Genomic DNA, 18,308 nt, shown 5'->3' on the forward strand with positions numbered 1-18,308 from the left:
ATAAATTTGCTAGTCTTTTCTCTCTCCTCCTTACTCTTCATCTTTACAAGTTCTCTCATATGATTGAATAAAAAATGTGGGAAAAGTGTGGAACCACTTTAGGTAGAAATATTCAATAACAGATTCAGAGAGACTTGGGAATGTTTAGGATGAAAAATCAGATGTGTGTGAAGTAGACTGTAATTATATTTACAAAAGTAGGTGGAAAAATGTTGGAATATACATTTTAAACAGTTTAACAGCTTTACTTACTCTGGTCCCTTCTTTGCATTTGACTTCAGTTGAGTGGAATTGTTTCAAGTGTTCCTTTTAATGGCAATTGTCTTTGGGGAGGACTTTCTGGAAGTCTAGAAAAGGGATTTAAAAAGTTAAGTTTTGGTAAATTTTCATCTTAGAAATCTAACCAAGCTGGCTTCAGGCAGTGGTGTGCTAAGATGGCGTTTATGAGCTTGAAAGAGTTGATGGTTAAATTTTCATTATTTTTGTTGGTTGTTTCAGCATGACCACTAATAAAAAGGAAATTATATAAACTTATTAAATATATTTTTTAAGAAGTGGTAAACACTAAAAACTCAGCACTTCCTTATTACTCTATTTTATTAATATTTATACTCTGGGGTTATTTCTGTTGTGTCTGTGTGGTGGTTTGCTATTGTGCATCATCTCTTCCCAACTTCATGTTTAGTGATGTTGTATTGGTAGATTGAAATCAGCCATGGTAAAAGTATTTATTCCATGGAAGTAAGCAAAAGTTAATTTTTGGAGAGCCATTTGTTAAACCTTTACCAGCAGAGCACTGGCCAAAGGTAAAGACTGGCCCTTGACACAAAACATCACTCCTCTTTCTGCAGTAACAGCTTACACTAGCAGTTTACCAGATATACCCACAAATGTCCCTTAAACTCCTACACCTGCCGTTTTCAGACTTTCCATCTTATTCTATATATCCAGTGTAACTAATGGACATTTTTAGTTGAAGTGAAGGGTCTTGTTAGCTGTGATTGACAGAGGTAATTGTGACCTGCTTGGGAATGGTTAGAATGTTGGTACAAATTAATCATTCTATTTCAGCAATTTGTACTTATTACCTTATCACATTTTAAAACTAAATTTCATATTTACTTTTTAGACCCTGTGCCATGGTGGCCCCTGACATCGAGCTAATCTGTGAAATCATGTTGGTAGCTGAAGGTTTTGTGGACGCACGCTCATTAGCCCGAAAGTTCATTACATTGTACACACTCTGCAGGGAGCTCCTCTCCAAGCAGGTGAGGAGCCTTTTATTTTTTTTCTCAATTTTTACATCCCACTAAACCAGTTTTGAAATATGGATGTTGGTTAATGTATCACACCAGTTACAGTTAGCTATTTAGGACTAATTTTTTATTTTCCATATAATTTTGAAATTCTTAATTTTTTTCTGAAATTAAACTTGAGGCAGTTTTATGTCTAATGTTTTAGTTATACTTAATGCAGTTCTTATCAACGGACTATGTGCTTTTCTTTAAACTTCACCAATGCTGTATTTACATATGGGATTTTATGATTCCTCTCTTGGTGACAATACTATTTTCTAGTGGGAGAGGGCAGGAGTCTTCTTAAGAGTCAGGTAAAGTTGATTTTCTGAAGAACCCCTCAAGAAATATTAAATTAAAAATTTTTTCACTTGTTAAGCTTTTATTTGAAGGTAGCATTGGCATTTTTGTTTTTTGTTCTCACTTTTGCCCCACATTTTCTAGTCTCTGAAATGGGTCAAACTTACATATTTTTTAACTTTCCAGTCACTAGCTTCTTGCTGATTCAGGGCAGTTGCTGATGTGCCTCGGACATTACATATGTATCAGCATCACTATTTTTAAATTCAGCTTTGTGGCCCCCCTTGACTTCAGCCCTTTTAATGACCTTTCATTAATTTCTATTGATATTATTTTGCATCTGTTCCAGGATGTAAGTATTAAAATATCAGTTACAACCATATAGTTACCTGTCCTGTCAGATATAGTCACTTTAAATTACCCATTTTGGGGGTGAAATTTGGAACCTGAGAGAGAAATTCATGGTGTCATTTTAATAACTATGTATTTACATTCTGGGGGGAAATCATAGCAAATGTAACAGTATGGAAAATGTTAATGACATTTTCATGGAAAATGGAAAGTGTGATTTGCTAAAAACAGCATGCCCAACTGTAGATGTTATCTACAACTTGCATGTATTTTATATTTTTTTGCTATACTGTGTGTTTTATATACATATAAAGAAACTGAAAAATACATTGTGGTTTATAACATTTGCCTCTGAGTAATAGAATTGTATTTTTTTTTCTCCTTGTTCTTGTTGGTGATATCCTTTGTACTTTTTCAATGAGCCCATTTCAATTTTATAATGGGAAAAGGCTAGAAGAAAAAAATGTTATTGAACCCAGGAAACACGGAGTTGCAACCATATGCATTCCTAGCAGTAATGTCTGAACATATAGTGAGCATTTACTATATCTCAGTAATATGTTTATCACTGAAAGCAATGAAGAGAGGAAACACAGAACAAATAAAACAAACACTCAGGTGTCTGACTTCAGAGTACTTGAGAGATTCAGTTTACATGAAATAATAATTAGAAGAAAATGGAAGATGAAAAGATGACCACAGTGCCAAGGAAGAAAGGAACCAATGTTCCTGAGCATGTGCCATGTGTTATCTTTTAAAATCTTTACAAGAACTTCATGAGTTTGGTATTATTTGCTTCATCTTACAGATGAGGAAACTGAGTGAAATAATCTGTCCAAAGTCAATAACTAACAAATGGTAGAAAGAAGATTTAAATTCAGTTCTTTTTAATCATTGCTAAGACACTTATTGCCAGTTACTAAATTAAGATGTTCAGACTAAAGATAGAAAAGCTAAGGAAAAGAATTCTTCAACTCAGAGAAACGGGATGGATGAGATGAGTGAAAGAAATCTGGCCAGAACAGAAGAGCTGTGTTAGGAACACAGTCCACTGATACTTTTCTTTGTTGTAGGAATGGATGGGAATCAGTAGACATTTTGGACTGAACGAATAGCATAATGCAAAAGGGGAAGACTATTTCAGCAGTTGTTTGCAATGTCCTATTTAGGAGAGTTACCAAGTACTCTCAAATCTGTGTCCAGAATTTCTTCTATACCTTTTAGTATCATTACTACAATTAAGCCCTCTCCTTGATCTCCCTGGCCTCCAAACTGGTCCTTCCCCTTCTCCTTGACTCCTCAAGCTCTGGTCTATTTCTGCATTAGTGTCTTTCAAATAATTTTTACCATGACCCACATTAACAAATATGTTCTTCACTGAGAATTAGCACAGACACATGAGCACATGCTTGCATGCACACACACAAACACGCACACAGGCACAACTGAAACAAAAGTTTTCACTGAACACTTCTATCTTTATTATTTGCAATGCATTCTGGCTTTTTAAATTCTATTCATTCTGTTCTATTACCAATAAAATGATGATCGAGACCCACTAAGTTGATATTAGCCACTAGTGGACTGAAGGGCATATTTATGCATGTATATATTGTTTCATTGTTCACAAACCATTAACTCATTTTTGTAATGGGAAAAGGCTAGAAGAAAAAAATGTTATTGAACCCAGGAAATACAGAGCTGCAACCATACACATTCCCAGTGGTAATTTCTGAATATGTAGTGAGCATTTACTATATCTTAGTACTACGTTACTCCTGTAATAACAACCTTGTAAAATGGGTAGATACTTTTATCTACCTTTTTGTAATGATGATACTAAGGGTAAGTGACTTTTCCCCTGGGACAGTTGAGACATTTGAGACAAGGGTTGGTGCTATGTGACTTGTAGATGGAAGGCTAAGGAGAGAAGGGCAGTTGTATATAAACAGTTAATTCAGGGCACCTTTACGAGCCCCTCCCCTTGCAGTGCACTGTGCAGGTACCTTGAAGACACAGGTTGGTAGGTAATAGATATGGGCCTGCCTTCCAGGAGCTGAGAGCCTGTGAAAGGAATCTTCTGTAGGGATAATATGGAACTCTTAGACGTACTGGTTTATCATTGAGTTTTAATAATACAGTTTTGATTATATTCAGTGCCAGCATTAGGGCTGGAGCATAAGAGTGATTAAGAGGTAGACCAATTATAGCAGTTAGAGATCTGTCCTTGTACAGTTAGAGAAGTGTGCTTGTGGTTGGAGGTAAACACAGAAAGAACTTGAACTTCTGAGTTAGCAGGTTTATTGAGAGAGAAGAGCAAGGGAGGCAGATGGAGCCCTGGGCAAACACTGCACGTAAATGCTGAGAAAATACGAGGTTTGCTGACAGAGGCAGAGAATCAGACGAGAGTAGCAGAAAGGCACTGAAGGGGCAGGGTTTGCACAGTTTCACAGAGGAGAAGAAACTATTACTTGACATCATTAAACCATGTATTTATCTGAACTCTTTTCTGTTTCAGCTTTTACTTCTGGAATGAGAATCTTGTTCCCTCAAAATTTTTGAGAAAATATACCTGTGTTTTGATTTTAGGATCATTATGACTGGGGACTTCGTGCTATTAAATCTGTCTTGGTTGTGGCCGGCTCCCTGAAACGAGGAGATAAAAATAGACCTGAAGACCAGGTACTGCGGTGCTAATGTGACTTTGTTGACTGAGTGGGTACACACAGCTTCATACAGCAAAAGCATAGACCTGGATGGAGGGCCATGCAGAGCACAACTTCTAAAAAATGTAACATCTATTTTTAATGTAGGATATTTTGAGCACTGGCATTTCTCATGTTATAAAAGAGAAGTATTATTGAGCATGAGGATATGAATATAGGAAAGAAAATGTGATTTTATCAGTGTTTCTGAAATATCAACCACAAAAAGTATTTTGGTGGACATAATAAAATAATTTAGCAATCGCTGTTTGATTTCCTCTGAGGCACATTTAGAAAATCTGATTGAGTTTGGATATTAATCTTGAAAAAGGCAGTGAAGACATAATCTAATGAAAGAAAGTCTGTCCATTTCGTGGGATGTAGGATGGGCATGAAGAATGAAAAGCTTGGTTATTCAGAGCTACTAGCGAAATATTCTATCCTTCCTGGGGAGAAACAGCAGCCTTTTTCTCTAATTTTTTTCCAGCATTTTCCTCTATTAAATAAGTAGCAAGAGTGAGGATGTATAGCCCTATATGTGAAATCTGTATAGTTTGAGGAGATGAAAAAATAGATCCATTCTTATGGGTTTCTTTCTATGTTGAAGGATATTTATTACATGATTTTCTGCTTTTCTAATAGTTTTTTCTCTTCTCAGACACAGTTCCTGACTGGGTTGGCATTTTCTTGCATATATTTGTTCTCCTGTTATACTGTTGTTATTGTTGGAACACTTACCTATTTCTGCAAAAGTCATCCTAATGTTCAAGTCACTGCTTTCAAAATCTAAAACCTTCTTTGGTTTTCAGCCATTAGAAGGGAAAAAAACAAACAAACTAAAAATAGTTAAGTGTGTCATTGTGAGATTCTCAGGTTAACAAAATGATCTGATGGGCCAGGTTACTTTATATCCTGGGGTTTGAGGGTTAAGGAGAGAAGGACCTCAGACCCTTTCTCAAGATCTAAAACAGATCATGGGCGGAGAAGGAGCAGGGCCCCCTTGCTAACTTGAGTCTGAGTTTTGTCCATGGTACCAGCAGAGCCTTCTCATGTTCTGAGATATGACCTTGTAAGCATTTAACTTCCCCATAGACAGAATGTCATCCAAATGGAGACCAGTACCAGTATCTTCTGCTTTAGATGTGAGGATTAAAAATGCCATCTTTCTTTAGGGAATTTAAAGCTTCTCAGCTGCTTTCTGCTTTGTTCTTCTACACTGAAAAGAAAGTAAAATACGATGTTCACAGTGGAAAATTACCATCTTTAGCTGTGTAGGATTTGTTATACCTTTATAGGCTTTTTTATAAAGTGTTTTCTGTTCTCCTTCCTAGGTCCTCATGAGAGCATTAAGGGACTTCAATATGCCTAAAATAGTGACTGATGACATCTCTGTGTTTCTGGGCCTGGTCAGTGACCTGTTTCCAGCCCTGGATGTGCCCCGGAGGAGGACACCACACTTTGAAGAGATGGTCAGGCAGTCCACCCTGGAGCTCCGCCTGCAGCCCGAAGAGAGCTTCATCCTCAAAGTAAAAGGAGCATGTGCTTTCCGTGGCAGCCCTCGGGCACACAGTGAAAATAACTGTATTTAAGTGATCCTGAACCAAAACATCAATTTATGTTTATGTCGACCTCTTACCATCTTAGGATATACTTTAAGCATTCTAATATAGCAGTTTTTAGTAAAGGAAATGTAAATCATTATTTTGTAGTCCCATGCTTCACAAAGGCAAAAACACAGATATGGTAAAATCAAATCATACTTTTCATTCATTTCCTTGTTTCTTGGTGACAAGCATCAAAAATTAAGTTTGCTCTCCCTTCTCTCCATTTTGGAGAAAATTGGAAGTCAAGTCATTCGTCATGCTTTTAATGGGGAGCTGGCATGTGTACATATATGGTGTCATCACCAAAGACTTGTGCCAGTGCCTGCTCAATGTGGGAGTAGTGAACACATGGACAATCAAAGCACAGGGTGTCTGTGTTAGATATTTTAAAGATATAAGACATTACTGAGTTGTAGATCTTGGCCATATTGTTTTTGTTCTACACTTCATGAAGACTCACTGACTTTGCAACTAATTCCTGCCATGTACAAGTACTACTGCACTTCTGCCTGCATCAGGGACTCACCGAGTCCTGATTTTTTGTTTTAATTCTTGCCCCTGTGCTCTAGGTTGGAAGATGGAGGAGAAACTGTGCTTTATACTTGTCACTGATCTTAACTTTCCTGGACCATCAAGTTGGCAGTGGGGGCTGGCTTAGGTTGTAAGGAAAGAATTGGACAAAAATGGGTAGTTTGTGTGTTTGTTTGATCACCAACTCATTAAAGGAAACCCGTGATGCTTGTTCTGTCTGCAGGTTGCCCAGCTTGAGGAGCTGGTGGCCGTGCGGCACTCCGTCTTTGTGGTCGGAACTGCAGGCACCGGGAAGAGTAAGGTACGGTAAACTGCCTGTTAGCTTTCAGCCATGTAGGGAACACTTTGTTTTGGGGGAGTGAGGGGGGTGCCTATTTTCATTTCTATTTAAGAGTTCCTTTCAGTGAAGTCCTCTATAATTTCAAGTTAGAATCTGAGACTCTAATACTGCTTTTCACCAAGTGACACTATTTTGCTTTATGTTAGGGGCAGGGAGAGAGTAACCAACAGACCATCACATTCCAGCAGGAGTAAGCTGAGGGGACACTGGGTTTTCCACATTTATCAAAACTACTTTCTTATACTTTTCCAAGGTGCCCTAGATTCTCCTCCCCATATCACTAAGAAAAATCCAAATATTTTTCTCCAATACTTCTTCACAAATATAGCCTTCTTAGGGCCAAAAAAAAAACCTGTAAAGAAAGGAGGCAACAAAAGCCACATTTTTGAGGTCCCCATTATGTGCTGTGCTAAGGGCATTATGTGTGATTTGCGGTGCACAATGATGATATTCTATGGGTATTATTAACCCCATTTTTATTTCACTGCTTGATTTTGTTTGGTCTTACTGACCGTCCTGGCAACATACTGATGTTCTTGGTTGGCAGACACTATATGCAGAACTACATATATTTTAATTCAGGGTTCTAGGGTATAAACATGTTTGGTAGCCAAAGTCTAAAAATAATCAGAGTGGGCATATGAGACTTCAAAGCATGGCTGTGTATAGAACTTGCTAGTATTTAGAGCAGAACCTATGGTAGAAAAATTGTACAAGGAGGCCCTGTAAAGGGATTTTTCCAGGGAAAAATGTAATAATTGAAATATTGAAGTAGATAACTGATAGACCTGTAATTATTTTGTTAGAGTACATTTCAGATGTGGGCCATGGTTCAAGGAAGGATAAAGTTAAATTCTATAACTTCCAGTAGATTAATGGTTTCTAAAAATATAAGCCTAATATTCCAAAGGCATTCAATTTCTTTCATCTAGTCTTCACTGATTTTGTTCTATTTGCACCAAAGCTCAGGACCATGTTACTTAGTAACTTATTATCCCAAAGTATTTGGCAATTGTTTATAACTCCTTCAAACCTCTTGGGTAGATGAGGGTGATAAATATCTATAACAAAAGAAATGGCTCTTCAGAAAAAGCAAAAAAAAAAAAATTTGAGGTAGATATGTGGGTTAAACTGTCAATTAATTAAGCAGACAGATATTAAGCACCTGTCCTGTGAATTCTTATCATCAAGGCTGCTTTCCTCAGTTACCTGGATCGGGATTTGGCAGCCTTGAGTGCTGTTGACATTCTGGATTGGACGATTCTCTCTTTTGCAGGGCTGCACTGTGCATCGTAGGAGGTGTAACAGCGCCCCTGGTCTCTGCCCGCTGGATGCCCAGTAGGGTGCTCTCGTCCAAGTCCAGACAATCTCCTGTTGAGAACTATTGCTCTCAGGCACTAGGTCTTAAAGTGCCTGCAGACCAGTCTCATGGCATCACCTGGGTCCTTACTACAAATGCAAATTATCTGTCCCACCCTAGACCTACTGAATTAAAAAGCTCTGGATTGCACCCAGCAATCTGTGTTTTAACACCTTCTAAGCAATTCTGATGTGGGCTACATTTTTAGAACAATCTAAATAATCCAGGCAGAGTGGATTTTAATAATACTTTGCAAACATAGTTAAAAATCTCCTATGATAGAGTGATTTCGGTCATCTACATTGTTTAGAGAATTAGGCAAACTGATCCTAAAGGATTGTAAGATTAAACTTTTCAAAATGGTAATGAAAATGTACACATATAAATTTTTTCCCTCCTCAATCTTAATACACACAGGATATCTGGGAACATATAATGAATAAGGACAGTCCACAGAAATATCTTGTTTCCATTTGCCTTGCATTAGTATTAATTTTCTCAGCTTTTTTCCTTTTTCCCTTCAGATTTTGAGAACACTGAACCGAACATATGTCAACATGAAACAAAAACCCATTTGGAATGACTTAAGCCCTAAAGCAGTGACAACAGATGAACTCTTTGGATTCATACATCACGCTACCCGGGAATGGAAAGATGGCAAGTAGTATTTTCCCTTTTGAAGTGCTAAAAATTTCTCTTTTTTTTAATCCAGAAAACCATTTCCCAGTTGAAGCCAATTTTAGTCATAGTCGTAGATTTACTGTTTATGTGTTGGCATTATTGGAAATATAGCAGCTCACAAGAGCCTATATAACCTATAAATTAAAACTAGATTTGAATAAGTGGTCAATTTGCATTCAGCACATTCATGCTCAGAGCTGTGTATTTTATCCCACGTCAATTATGTCAGGGCTCCCTGCAAACCACAAAAGGAGTCAACATGAAGGCTTCGGGCAACATTATTAAATACTTGCTATGAGACACTGAGTTTCAGGCATACTTTATTCTAGGTGCCGGGAACAAAAGCCAGGGGGGATTTTCTTGCCCTGGAATTATTTATAGAGCAGCAGATTTTGTCAAAATCTGTCCTTACTTCCCATTTTAGTAAACACACCAGCCTTGGCATCACACTTGAGTCCTTTCTGCCTTTCACACCCTACAGTTAACCTAACAGCAAATCCTGTGGGTTTTACCTTTAAAATAGGTATCATATTCCAGGACTTCTTGCCCTCCTGGTGGCTGCCACCTTAGTCTAAGCCACCATCACCTCTTGCCTGTATGACTGCACTAGTCCCCTCACTGTTCTTGCAACCCATATAGCAGACACAGGGCATTCTTCCAAATGTTAGTTCTCTGCTTGCAATTTCCAGTAGGTTGCATCACCCTTAGAACCTGTGTCACAAAGGCACTGGGTGATTAGATCCCCTTCCTCATCTTGGACCTCATGTCCTGCTCTGCCCTTCACTTGCTATAATCCATACACTCTGGCCTCTGGGCTCTTCCTTGAATATGCCAAGCATCCTCCTATCACAGGCCTTTGCACATGATGTCCCCACCATGTGCAGCACTGCAGGATGGCTTGCTCCCTTGTTGTTGAAGTATCTGGTCAAACATCACCTCAGAGAAGACTTCCCTGGTAATCCTGTTTGCAGGAGCACACCTTGTCATCCATCCTTTTATCATGTAGTTACTATTTCCTTAATTTGTGGAACAATCAAAATTTACCCTGTTACCTTTCTTTTTTATTTTTTTTTCAAAGGACTGTGGCAGGAAGAGAATAATTTCAGTTTATGCCAAAAATCTGTGGAAGCCATTCAGTTCAATGACCATTAGGAAAGGTTGCTGGCTGGCCTTTTTGTGAAACATAATGGCAGGTTCTACAACATACTGTCACTTTATTTTGCACAAAATAATCCACAGAGGAAGCAAAACTTCCACATATGTAGTTTCTTCCCATGCTATCTACTTGAGTTTTGAAAGATCAGCAACTATTAGATATGCCATGTAACACACGCAATGCTTAGATATGTAGTAATCACAAAAGGACTACAGATTTAAATTATTTTTATCCATACATCTTATGAAGTAATGATAATATAATGCCAATGACCAAATTTCTCAAAGAAGAGTATAGCTCTTCTGTATGTATTAGCTTTAGAATCCTGCCCTTTGAATATTGTTATAGAAAAATAGAGAAAGGTGAAATAAACTAGTGTTTGGCCTGACATAGAAACTGAATGTATGTAATGAAAAAGGATAATGTCTTCATTTAGTCTAAGTGTTGAGTTTCATGAACATTACCTTCTAAAAATTCCCACAACTATTCTTCAAGGACGGTACTGTCATCTTTTGACATGAGGAATCTCAGCCAGGGATATTTAGGAACCTACTCACAGAAGTGGTATTTGCTGATTGGTCTGAAGCCCAGGTATTGCTTAAAAGATGTTATGCATTACCCACCAGGAAGAGGCAGCAATTTACAGCAAATTTATTTACTTAATAAAACAACTTCCAGTAGAAGTAATACAAATTTATTTTAGAAATAAACAGCACTCAGCTCCATTATTGGGATTGTTTACTCTTAATTTATAGGTCTCTTCTCATCTATTCTGCGAGAACAAGCAAATCTTATGCACGATGGACCAAAATGGATAGTCCTGGATGGGGATATTGATCCCATGTGGATTGAATCACTAAATACTGTCATGGATGATAACAAGGTGTGTAATGCCTCCATGCTCAATCTTAAACATAACACTTGGAGATTACGGAGTTCCATTCACTTGTAGGTTTTAATAATAGTTTTTAATCATTAAGCTGATGTTTTTCATGTAATTACTACTTTGATAGGTGGCATTTTCCTCATTCTTCTAATTCTCTAAATTTCATTGTTAAAGAATTTAAGAGAATACATTTTTCTTGTCTGTATAAATTAGACACTTAAAGAGACAGTTATGTATCCAAGAATTTAGTTCAAACACATCTTACTGTTAGAACTAAGCATAAATTATTACATCATATTTTATCTTTGATTAAGAATGGAATACTTGGATAATAAAAGGATGAGTTTGTTCCCTATGCTAATTGGTAAAATTTAGCTTTTGAAATTACGTAGTTCTTATAGCTATAGTATAAATGCATTCCTAAGCATTTGGCTATGGTTAATCCAGTATTCCCAGCAAATACAAAAGGTGATGGTACAGATCTGTAAGATGCCAGTTAAGCGACACAAGGTCTATTGTTAGGGTCAGGAGAAAGAAATCAGTAGTCATCATTGCTGCAAAGTAGAATTTGTAACCCCCTTTAACAGTAATTACTGCTTTCTGAGCTAAGACGTTTGCTCATCACAAAATACAGGTCTGACATCTTTATACTTGGATGAGTTTCTATAGGACAATTGATAATTGTGGCATTTCAGATTCTAAAGAAAGTTTTTTATGGTATTTAGGCCTTTTCATGTAATCAACCCTTAGGACAAATATCTTATATTTAGTACTAATTACTACAACTATTTAAAGGTTGGCGTGAACGAGTCCATTGCTGGTGAGTGTGGTCAAGGGGCAGTGAGGTGAGGGTCACTCATGAGCTGCGATCTTTGTCCAGACCGCACTTCTAGCTCTGGGCAGTGAGCTTTTGCGTTTCTGTGGGAGATGGGCTGCGTGCTGTTCGGGTAACTCAGTGCATTTGCTGTGGCTGCCCGGTGACACGGCCTCTCTTCTGCTGTGCTGCTCTGCCCAGGTACTGACCTTGGCCAGCAACGAGCGCATAGCCCTCACTCCCTCAATGCGGCTGCTCTTCGAAACTCATCACTTAAGGACAGCAACCCCGGCTACTGTTTCCAGAGCTGGTATTCTATATGTGAACCCCCAAGATTTGGGCTGGAATCCGTGAGTACTCTTTTTTTAAAAAAATTATAAAAACATACAATATAAAATTCACTATTTTAACCATTTTTATAAGTGTAGTTCAGTGACATTAGGTGCAGTCACATGCACTTGTGATGTGCATGTGATGGTTGTGCAGCCGTCACCAACACCTATCATCATCATCTTTCTCATCTTCCCAGACTGAAGCCCCGTACCCATTGAGCGATAGCTTCCCAGGACTCCCGGCCTCCAGTGCTCTTCTGCTCTCTCTCTCTCTCTGAACTCACATGCTCTAGGTATTGCTTAAAAATGTAATTACATAGTAATTGTTCTTTTGTGAGTGGATTATTTCACTTAGCTAAATAATGTTTCGGAATCTGTCCATGTTATAGTGTGTGGCAGAATTTCTTTCCTTTTTAAGACAGAAAGATATTCCATTGTTGTATATACCACATTTTGTTTATTCACCCGTCACTAGACACTTAGGCAGCTTCCACCTTTTGGCTGTTGCCGATAAGGCTTCTGTGAACTTGGGTATACAAATATCTCTTTGAGTCCCTGCTTTCAGTTGTTTTGCACATATACCCATGAGTGGGACTGCTCGATTATATGGTAGTTCTATTTTTTTTTTTTCATTTTTAGAGGAACCTCTGTACTGTTTCCCACAGTGGCTGTACCATTTTATACTTCCACCAACAGTGCACAAGGGTTCCAATTTTTGCACATCCTCACCAACACCTGTTACTTTCTGTTTGTTTGTTTGTTTGTTTTTATAATATCCCTCCTAGTGGGTATGGAATGATATCTCATTCTGGTTGTGATTTACCTTTTCCCTAATGATTAGTCATGTTGAGCATCTTTTCATGTGCTTATTGGCCATTTGTATAATTTCTTGGGAGAAATACCTTTTTTATCCTTTGCCTATTTTTCTAGTTGTTTGGTTTTGTTTTTGTTGTAGATATTTCTTTTCTTTATCTTAGTTTAAAAAAACAAAAACTAAAAATGTGTATGAGCATTTGAAGAGAGCATTAGCAATTACATGCAAAGCTAATTAATTCGCCCAGTTTGAAGATAATTAGCAGTATATGCCTTGTCTTCTTTAGTTGGACATTACCGTGTTCATACCTTATAAGTTCAAAGAGCTAAGAACTTAACATTTGTTGAATAAGTGAATAAATAATAGCTCATATTAGAGCACTTAGATAAAAATATATCAGTGTATATGTATCTTTCTCTGTATATGTGCAATGTGCATACATGAACAGTGGTAATGCTTTGATTCAGAACACACTGATTGTGCCCTCTTGCCTACTCTTCACACGCTTACACTTTGCATAGTTCATCCAGGTGGTCACTTGTCCCCTCCCGTAGCATTTCCTCTGTGAGCTGAAGGACAGTGTGAGCTCTGTAAGGGAACATGGGCTCGTGCCTGGTACACTTCTTGTGTCAGATAACTTCAGTTGACCCCTCCACCCGGCTCTGTGCCCAGAGCCTGTCCTGTATGGACCACATCAATGGGCTTCTTGCCCTCTGGCTTCTGGTTGGTTTGGCCCATGGGAAACCCTGGAAGGAAATGAGGGAGCAAGGAGTGAGATCAGGCTCTTTATGGCTGGCTCCCTCCCCGTGGTGTTACATCGAGATGACTGTGTCCCTCAACTGCAGGTCACAGCTCCTCTTAAATCTCTCTGTAAGATTCTTTCCTCCCAGGCCCTGGCAGTGCTTCACCCTCCTGTCCCTGTGGGCACAGGTGCAGAAACCCTCGCAGTGATTATTCGCAGCTTGGCACCCTCCCTTCTGGTTCCCCTGCTCCTTGCCCACACTTTCATCAGTGGTACTCTCATCAACCTTCCCCGTTATCCTGATTTGAGGGTGACCTCTGTTCCCTGCCAGACACCTACCTGACTGAGGCACTTTTCCAGGCTGCTTTTTCTATATACTGATTTGTTCACTGCAAGTCTCATCCTAAGTCTGCAGCAGAGCAGAGCCAGGAACAGGCTTTGGTGTTTAATGAAGCATTATGGGATTTGGCTGGGGAAAGGAGTGATTTTTTTAAGTCTAGAATGAAGAGTTCTTGGCTGATAACTCCTTTCCCTAACTAGGATTTTATCTCCTAGGATGCCTCTATTGGCAGGGGGTTGGCTGAAGAGGAATCCCCAGGCTCCCTCAGTGCTACCATATAGGCAGCAGAGGCAGTCCTCATACCCCATTTGCTTCAGGGGTCCCCTCACCCCCACTGGCTGTGGTCTGATTTCAACAGCAAGCCTCACAGTTCCCAAAGTCTGTGTAATTCATTCTCAACAACACTATGAGGAGATTTGTACTAACAAAAGCTCTCTAAATCCCAATTTAAAGAAGGATTTTTATCTGGTAAATCAAAGGTCACAGGCTGACAAAAGAGACACCCAATTTGCATTCCTAAGAAAGTCAAACAATTCCATCTTCTTCATTAGCTTTTATTTTAATAGAGGTTTTTGTTTTATATAAACTCAATGGATAAAGAAGTGGTATGTATATACAATGGAATATTTTTCAGCACATGGAATATTTTTCACCTGTAAAAAACGAAAGAAATGTTGCCATTTGCAACAACATGGATGGATATGCTAAGTGAAATAAGCCAGGCAAAGAAAGACAAATACCATATGATTTCACTTATTGTGGAATCTCAAAACAAAACAAAACAAACAAAACAGCAATAGACTCATAGACACTGAGTGACTCGTAGTGATTGGTGGTTACCACAGGGCAGGGGTTGGGGTAGATGGGTGAAATAGGTGAAGGAGATAAAGAGCCGCAGAATCTCAATCATAATATAAATTAGTCATAGGGATGAAATTGCAGCATAGAGAATATAGTCAATAATTCTGTAACATCTTTCTATGTTGACAGATAGTAACTATACTAGTTAGAGAGTGCATGTAATGTCGGTAACTCGAATCACTATGTTGTATACTTGAAACCAACATAGTATTGTATATCAATTATATTCAATAAAAAATTAAAAATAAATCAATGAATCAGTTTTAATTTTCATGTGTGTAACCAAAAGATCCAACTAGGTCATTATCCAAAATAATGAGAAACTTCATTTTTTTCTTTTTTACTTCAGTAAGCATCTTTATTAAATAATAACTTTAAAAAAAAACCCACACCATTATCATACCTAGCAAAGTAAACAATAATTCCTCAATATTTAATTCCTAGCCCATATTAAAATTTTCCCAATTGCTTCAATGATGTTATTTTACCATTGATTGCTTGACTCAGCATCAAAAACAAGTCTATATGTTATATTTGGCTATTGTATCTGCTTGGACTGTCATAACAAAATATCATAGACTGGGTGGCTCAAACAGTAGGAATTTATTTTCTCACAATTCTGGATCCTGGAAGTTCAAGATCAAGATCAAGGGGCGAGCAGGGTTAGTGTCTGGTGAAAGCTTTCCCCTTGTGATTGCAGATGGGGCTACCACTCACTGGCTGTGTCCTCACATGGAAGAGAGAGAAAGAGAGCTCTGATGTCTCTTCCTTTTCTTTTATTATTATTATTATTATTATTTTTTTATTATCAAATGTACATCACATTGGTTCAACAGTCCCCCTCCCCTGCCACCTGTTCCAGCCCACTCGCCTCCCCTTTGGTAACCATTGGTTATTTCTCATTGTCTGTGAATATAATACTATTTTGTTCCTTCTGTTTTGCTTTGTTTTTATCTTCCACTAATAAGTGAAATCATATGGTATTTGTCTTCCTTCACCTAGCTTATTTCGCTGAGCATAATACCCTCTAGATCCATCCATGTTGTTGCAAATAGCAGGATTTCTCTTATCTTTATGGCAGAATAATATTCCATTGTGTATATATACCACATCTTCTTTATCCAGGCATCCATTAATGGACACTTGGGTTACTTCCATATCTTGGCTATTGCAAACAGTGCAGTGATAAACATAGGGGTGCATATATCTTTTCAAATCAGGGATTTTGTATTCTTTGAGTAAACTCCTGTAGTAGAATTACTGGATCAAATGCTATTTCTACTTTTAGCTATTTGAGGAACCTCCATACTGTTTTCCACAGCAGTTGCACCAATTTGCAGTCCCACCAACAGTGTAGGAAGGCTCCTATTTCTCCAGATCCTCACCAGCATTTGTTGTTTCTTGTCTTTTGGGGGGCTTGGCCATCCTAACTGGTGTGAGGTTATATCTCATTATGGTTTTAATTTGCATTTCTCTGAAGATTAGTGATGTGGAACATCTTTTCATGTGCCTGTTGGCCATTTGTATTTCTTCTTTGGAGAAATGTCTGTATAGGTCCTCCACCCATTTTTTATCAGGATTTTTGTTTTTTGGGTGTTGAGGCATATGAGTTCTTTATATACTTTGGATGTTAATCCTTTATCAACGAGTCATTTACTAATATATTCTCCCATACTGTAGGATGACTTTTTGTTCTGCTGATGGTATCCTTTGCTGTACAGGAGCTTTTTAGTTTGATGTAGTCCCATTTGCTCATTTTTTATTTTGTTTCCCTTGCCTGAGGAGATGTGTTCAGGAAAAAGTTGCTCATGTTTATATTCAAGAGATTTTTGCCTGTGTTTTCTTCTGTGAGTTTTATGGTTTTATGACTTACATTCAGGTCTTTGATCCATTTTAAGTTTATTTTTTGTATGAAGTTAGACAATAATCCAGTTTCATTCTCTTGTATGTAGCTGATCAGTTTTGCCAACACCAGTTGTTGAAAAGGCTATCTTTGCCCAATTGCATATTCATGGCTCCTTTAACATATATTAATTGACCATACATGCTTAGGTTTATATCTGGGCTCTCTTTTCTGTTCCATTGGTCTAAGGGTCTGTTCTTGTGCCAGTACCAAATTGTTTGATTACTGTAGTTTTGTAGTAAAGCTTGAAGTCAGGGAGTGTAATCCCCTCAACTTTGTTCTTCTTTCTCAGGATTGCTTTGGCTATTCAGGGTTTTTTTCTGGTTTCATGTGAATTTTAGAACTATTTTTTCTAGTTCAATGAAGAATAATAGTGTTGGTATTTTGATAGGGATTGCAGTGAATCTATAAATTGCTTTGGGCAGGATGGCCATTTTGACAATGTAAAGTCTTCCTATCCATGAGCATGGGATAGATTTCCATGTTTTGGTGTCTTCTTTAATTTTTCTCTTGAGTGTCTTGTACTTTTCAGAGTATAGATATTTCACCTCCTTGGTTAGGTTTATTCATAGGTATTTTATGCTTTCAGATGAAATTGTAAATGGAATTGTTTTCCTGATTTCTCTTTCTGTTAGTTCATCATTAGAATATAGGAATGCAATAGCTTTCTGTGTATAATTTTGTATCCTGCAACTTTGCTGAATTCAGTTATTAGTTCTATTGTTTTTTCATGGATTCTTTAGAGTTTTCTATGGATTATATCATGTCATCTACAAATAGTGACAGTTTAACTTCTTCCTTACCAATTTGGATGCCTTTTAATCTCTTTGTGTTGTCTGCTGTGGAATGGGAAACTTCTTTAAAGAATATTTTTATATTTTCACCTCTTACTGTCAGAAACTTTTAATGGACTACAAAAAAAAAATGACTATTTCAGGCCAGAGCATATTTTCTCACTCCATATTTATTGGATACTTTACAACTGTACTTTAATGTCATAATATAATGTGATAGCTTTACATGTATTAACTCATTTAATCCTCAATTGTGTTCTGAGATTGATATCATTATGAACCTAATTTTACAAACCGGTATTTAGGTCTCAACTTCTTAATTTCAAAGTGTTGAAAATCATAGAAAAGTTGAAAAGATAGTAGTATACTTTATACTCTTTGCATCAGTTATTACCACTGCATTTAATTTACCTTCTCTCTGCACAAATTCTTTCTTCCACAGGTATATAGACACACATATTTTTTACTTTTATTTATTTTTGCTGAATTATCTGAAAGT

General features: G+C 37.6%; 1 protein-coding gene across 1 annotated transcript in view; it reads left to right on the plus strand.

Moving 5' to 3' along the window:
- Positions 1 to 18,308, plus strand: part of DNAH11 (dynein axonemal heavy chain 11) — a 363,375-nt gene that overhangs the window by 150,531 nt on the left and 194,536 nt on the right. Inside the window, exons 36-42 of the mRNA XM_057504579.1 lie at positions 1,130 to 1,268; positions 4,536 to 4,628; positions 5,983 to 6,177; positions 7,010 to 7,087; positions 9,011 to 9,143; positions 11,079 to 11,206; positions 12,225 to 12,373. Of these exons, the coding sequence (XP_057360562.1) occupies positions 1,130 to 1,268; positions 4,536 to 4,628; positions 5,983 to 6,177; positions 7,010 to 7,087; positions 9,011 to 9,143; positions 11,079 to 11,206; positions 12,225 to 12,373 (915 nt within the window). The remainder of the gene's footprint in view (positions 1 to 1,129; positions 1,269 to 4,535; positions 4,629 to 5,982; positions 6,178 to 7,009; positions 7,088 to 9,010; positions 9,144 to 11,078; positions 11,207 to 12,224; positions 12,374 to 18,308) is intronic.

Source organism: Manis pentadactyla, chromosome 7, assembly GCF_030020395.1.
Source record: "Manis pentadactyla isolate mManPen7 chromosome 7, mManPen7.hap1, whole genome shotgun sequence".
Classification (NCBI taxonomy): domain Eukaryota; kingdom Metazoa; phylum Chordata; class Mammalia; order Pholidota; family Manidae; genus Manis; species Manis pentadactyla.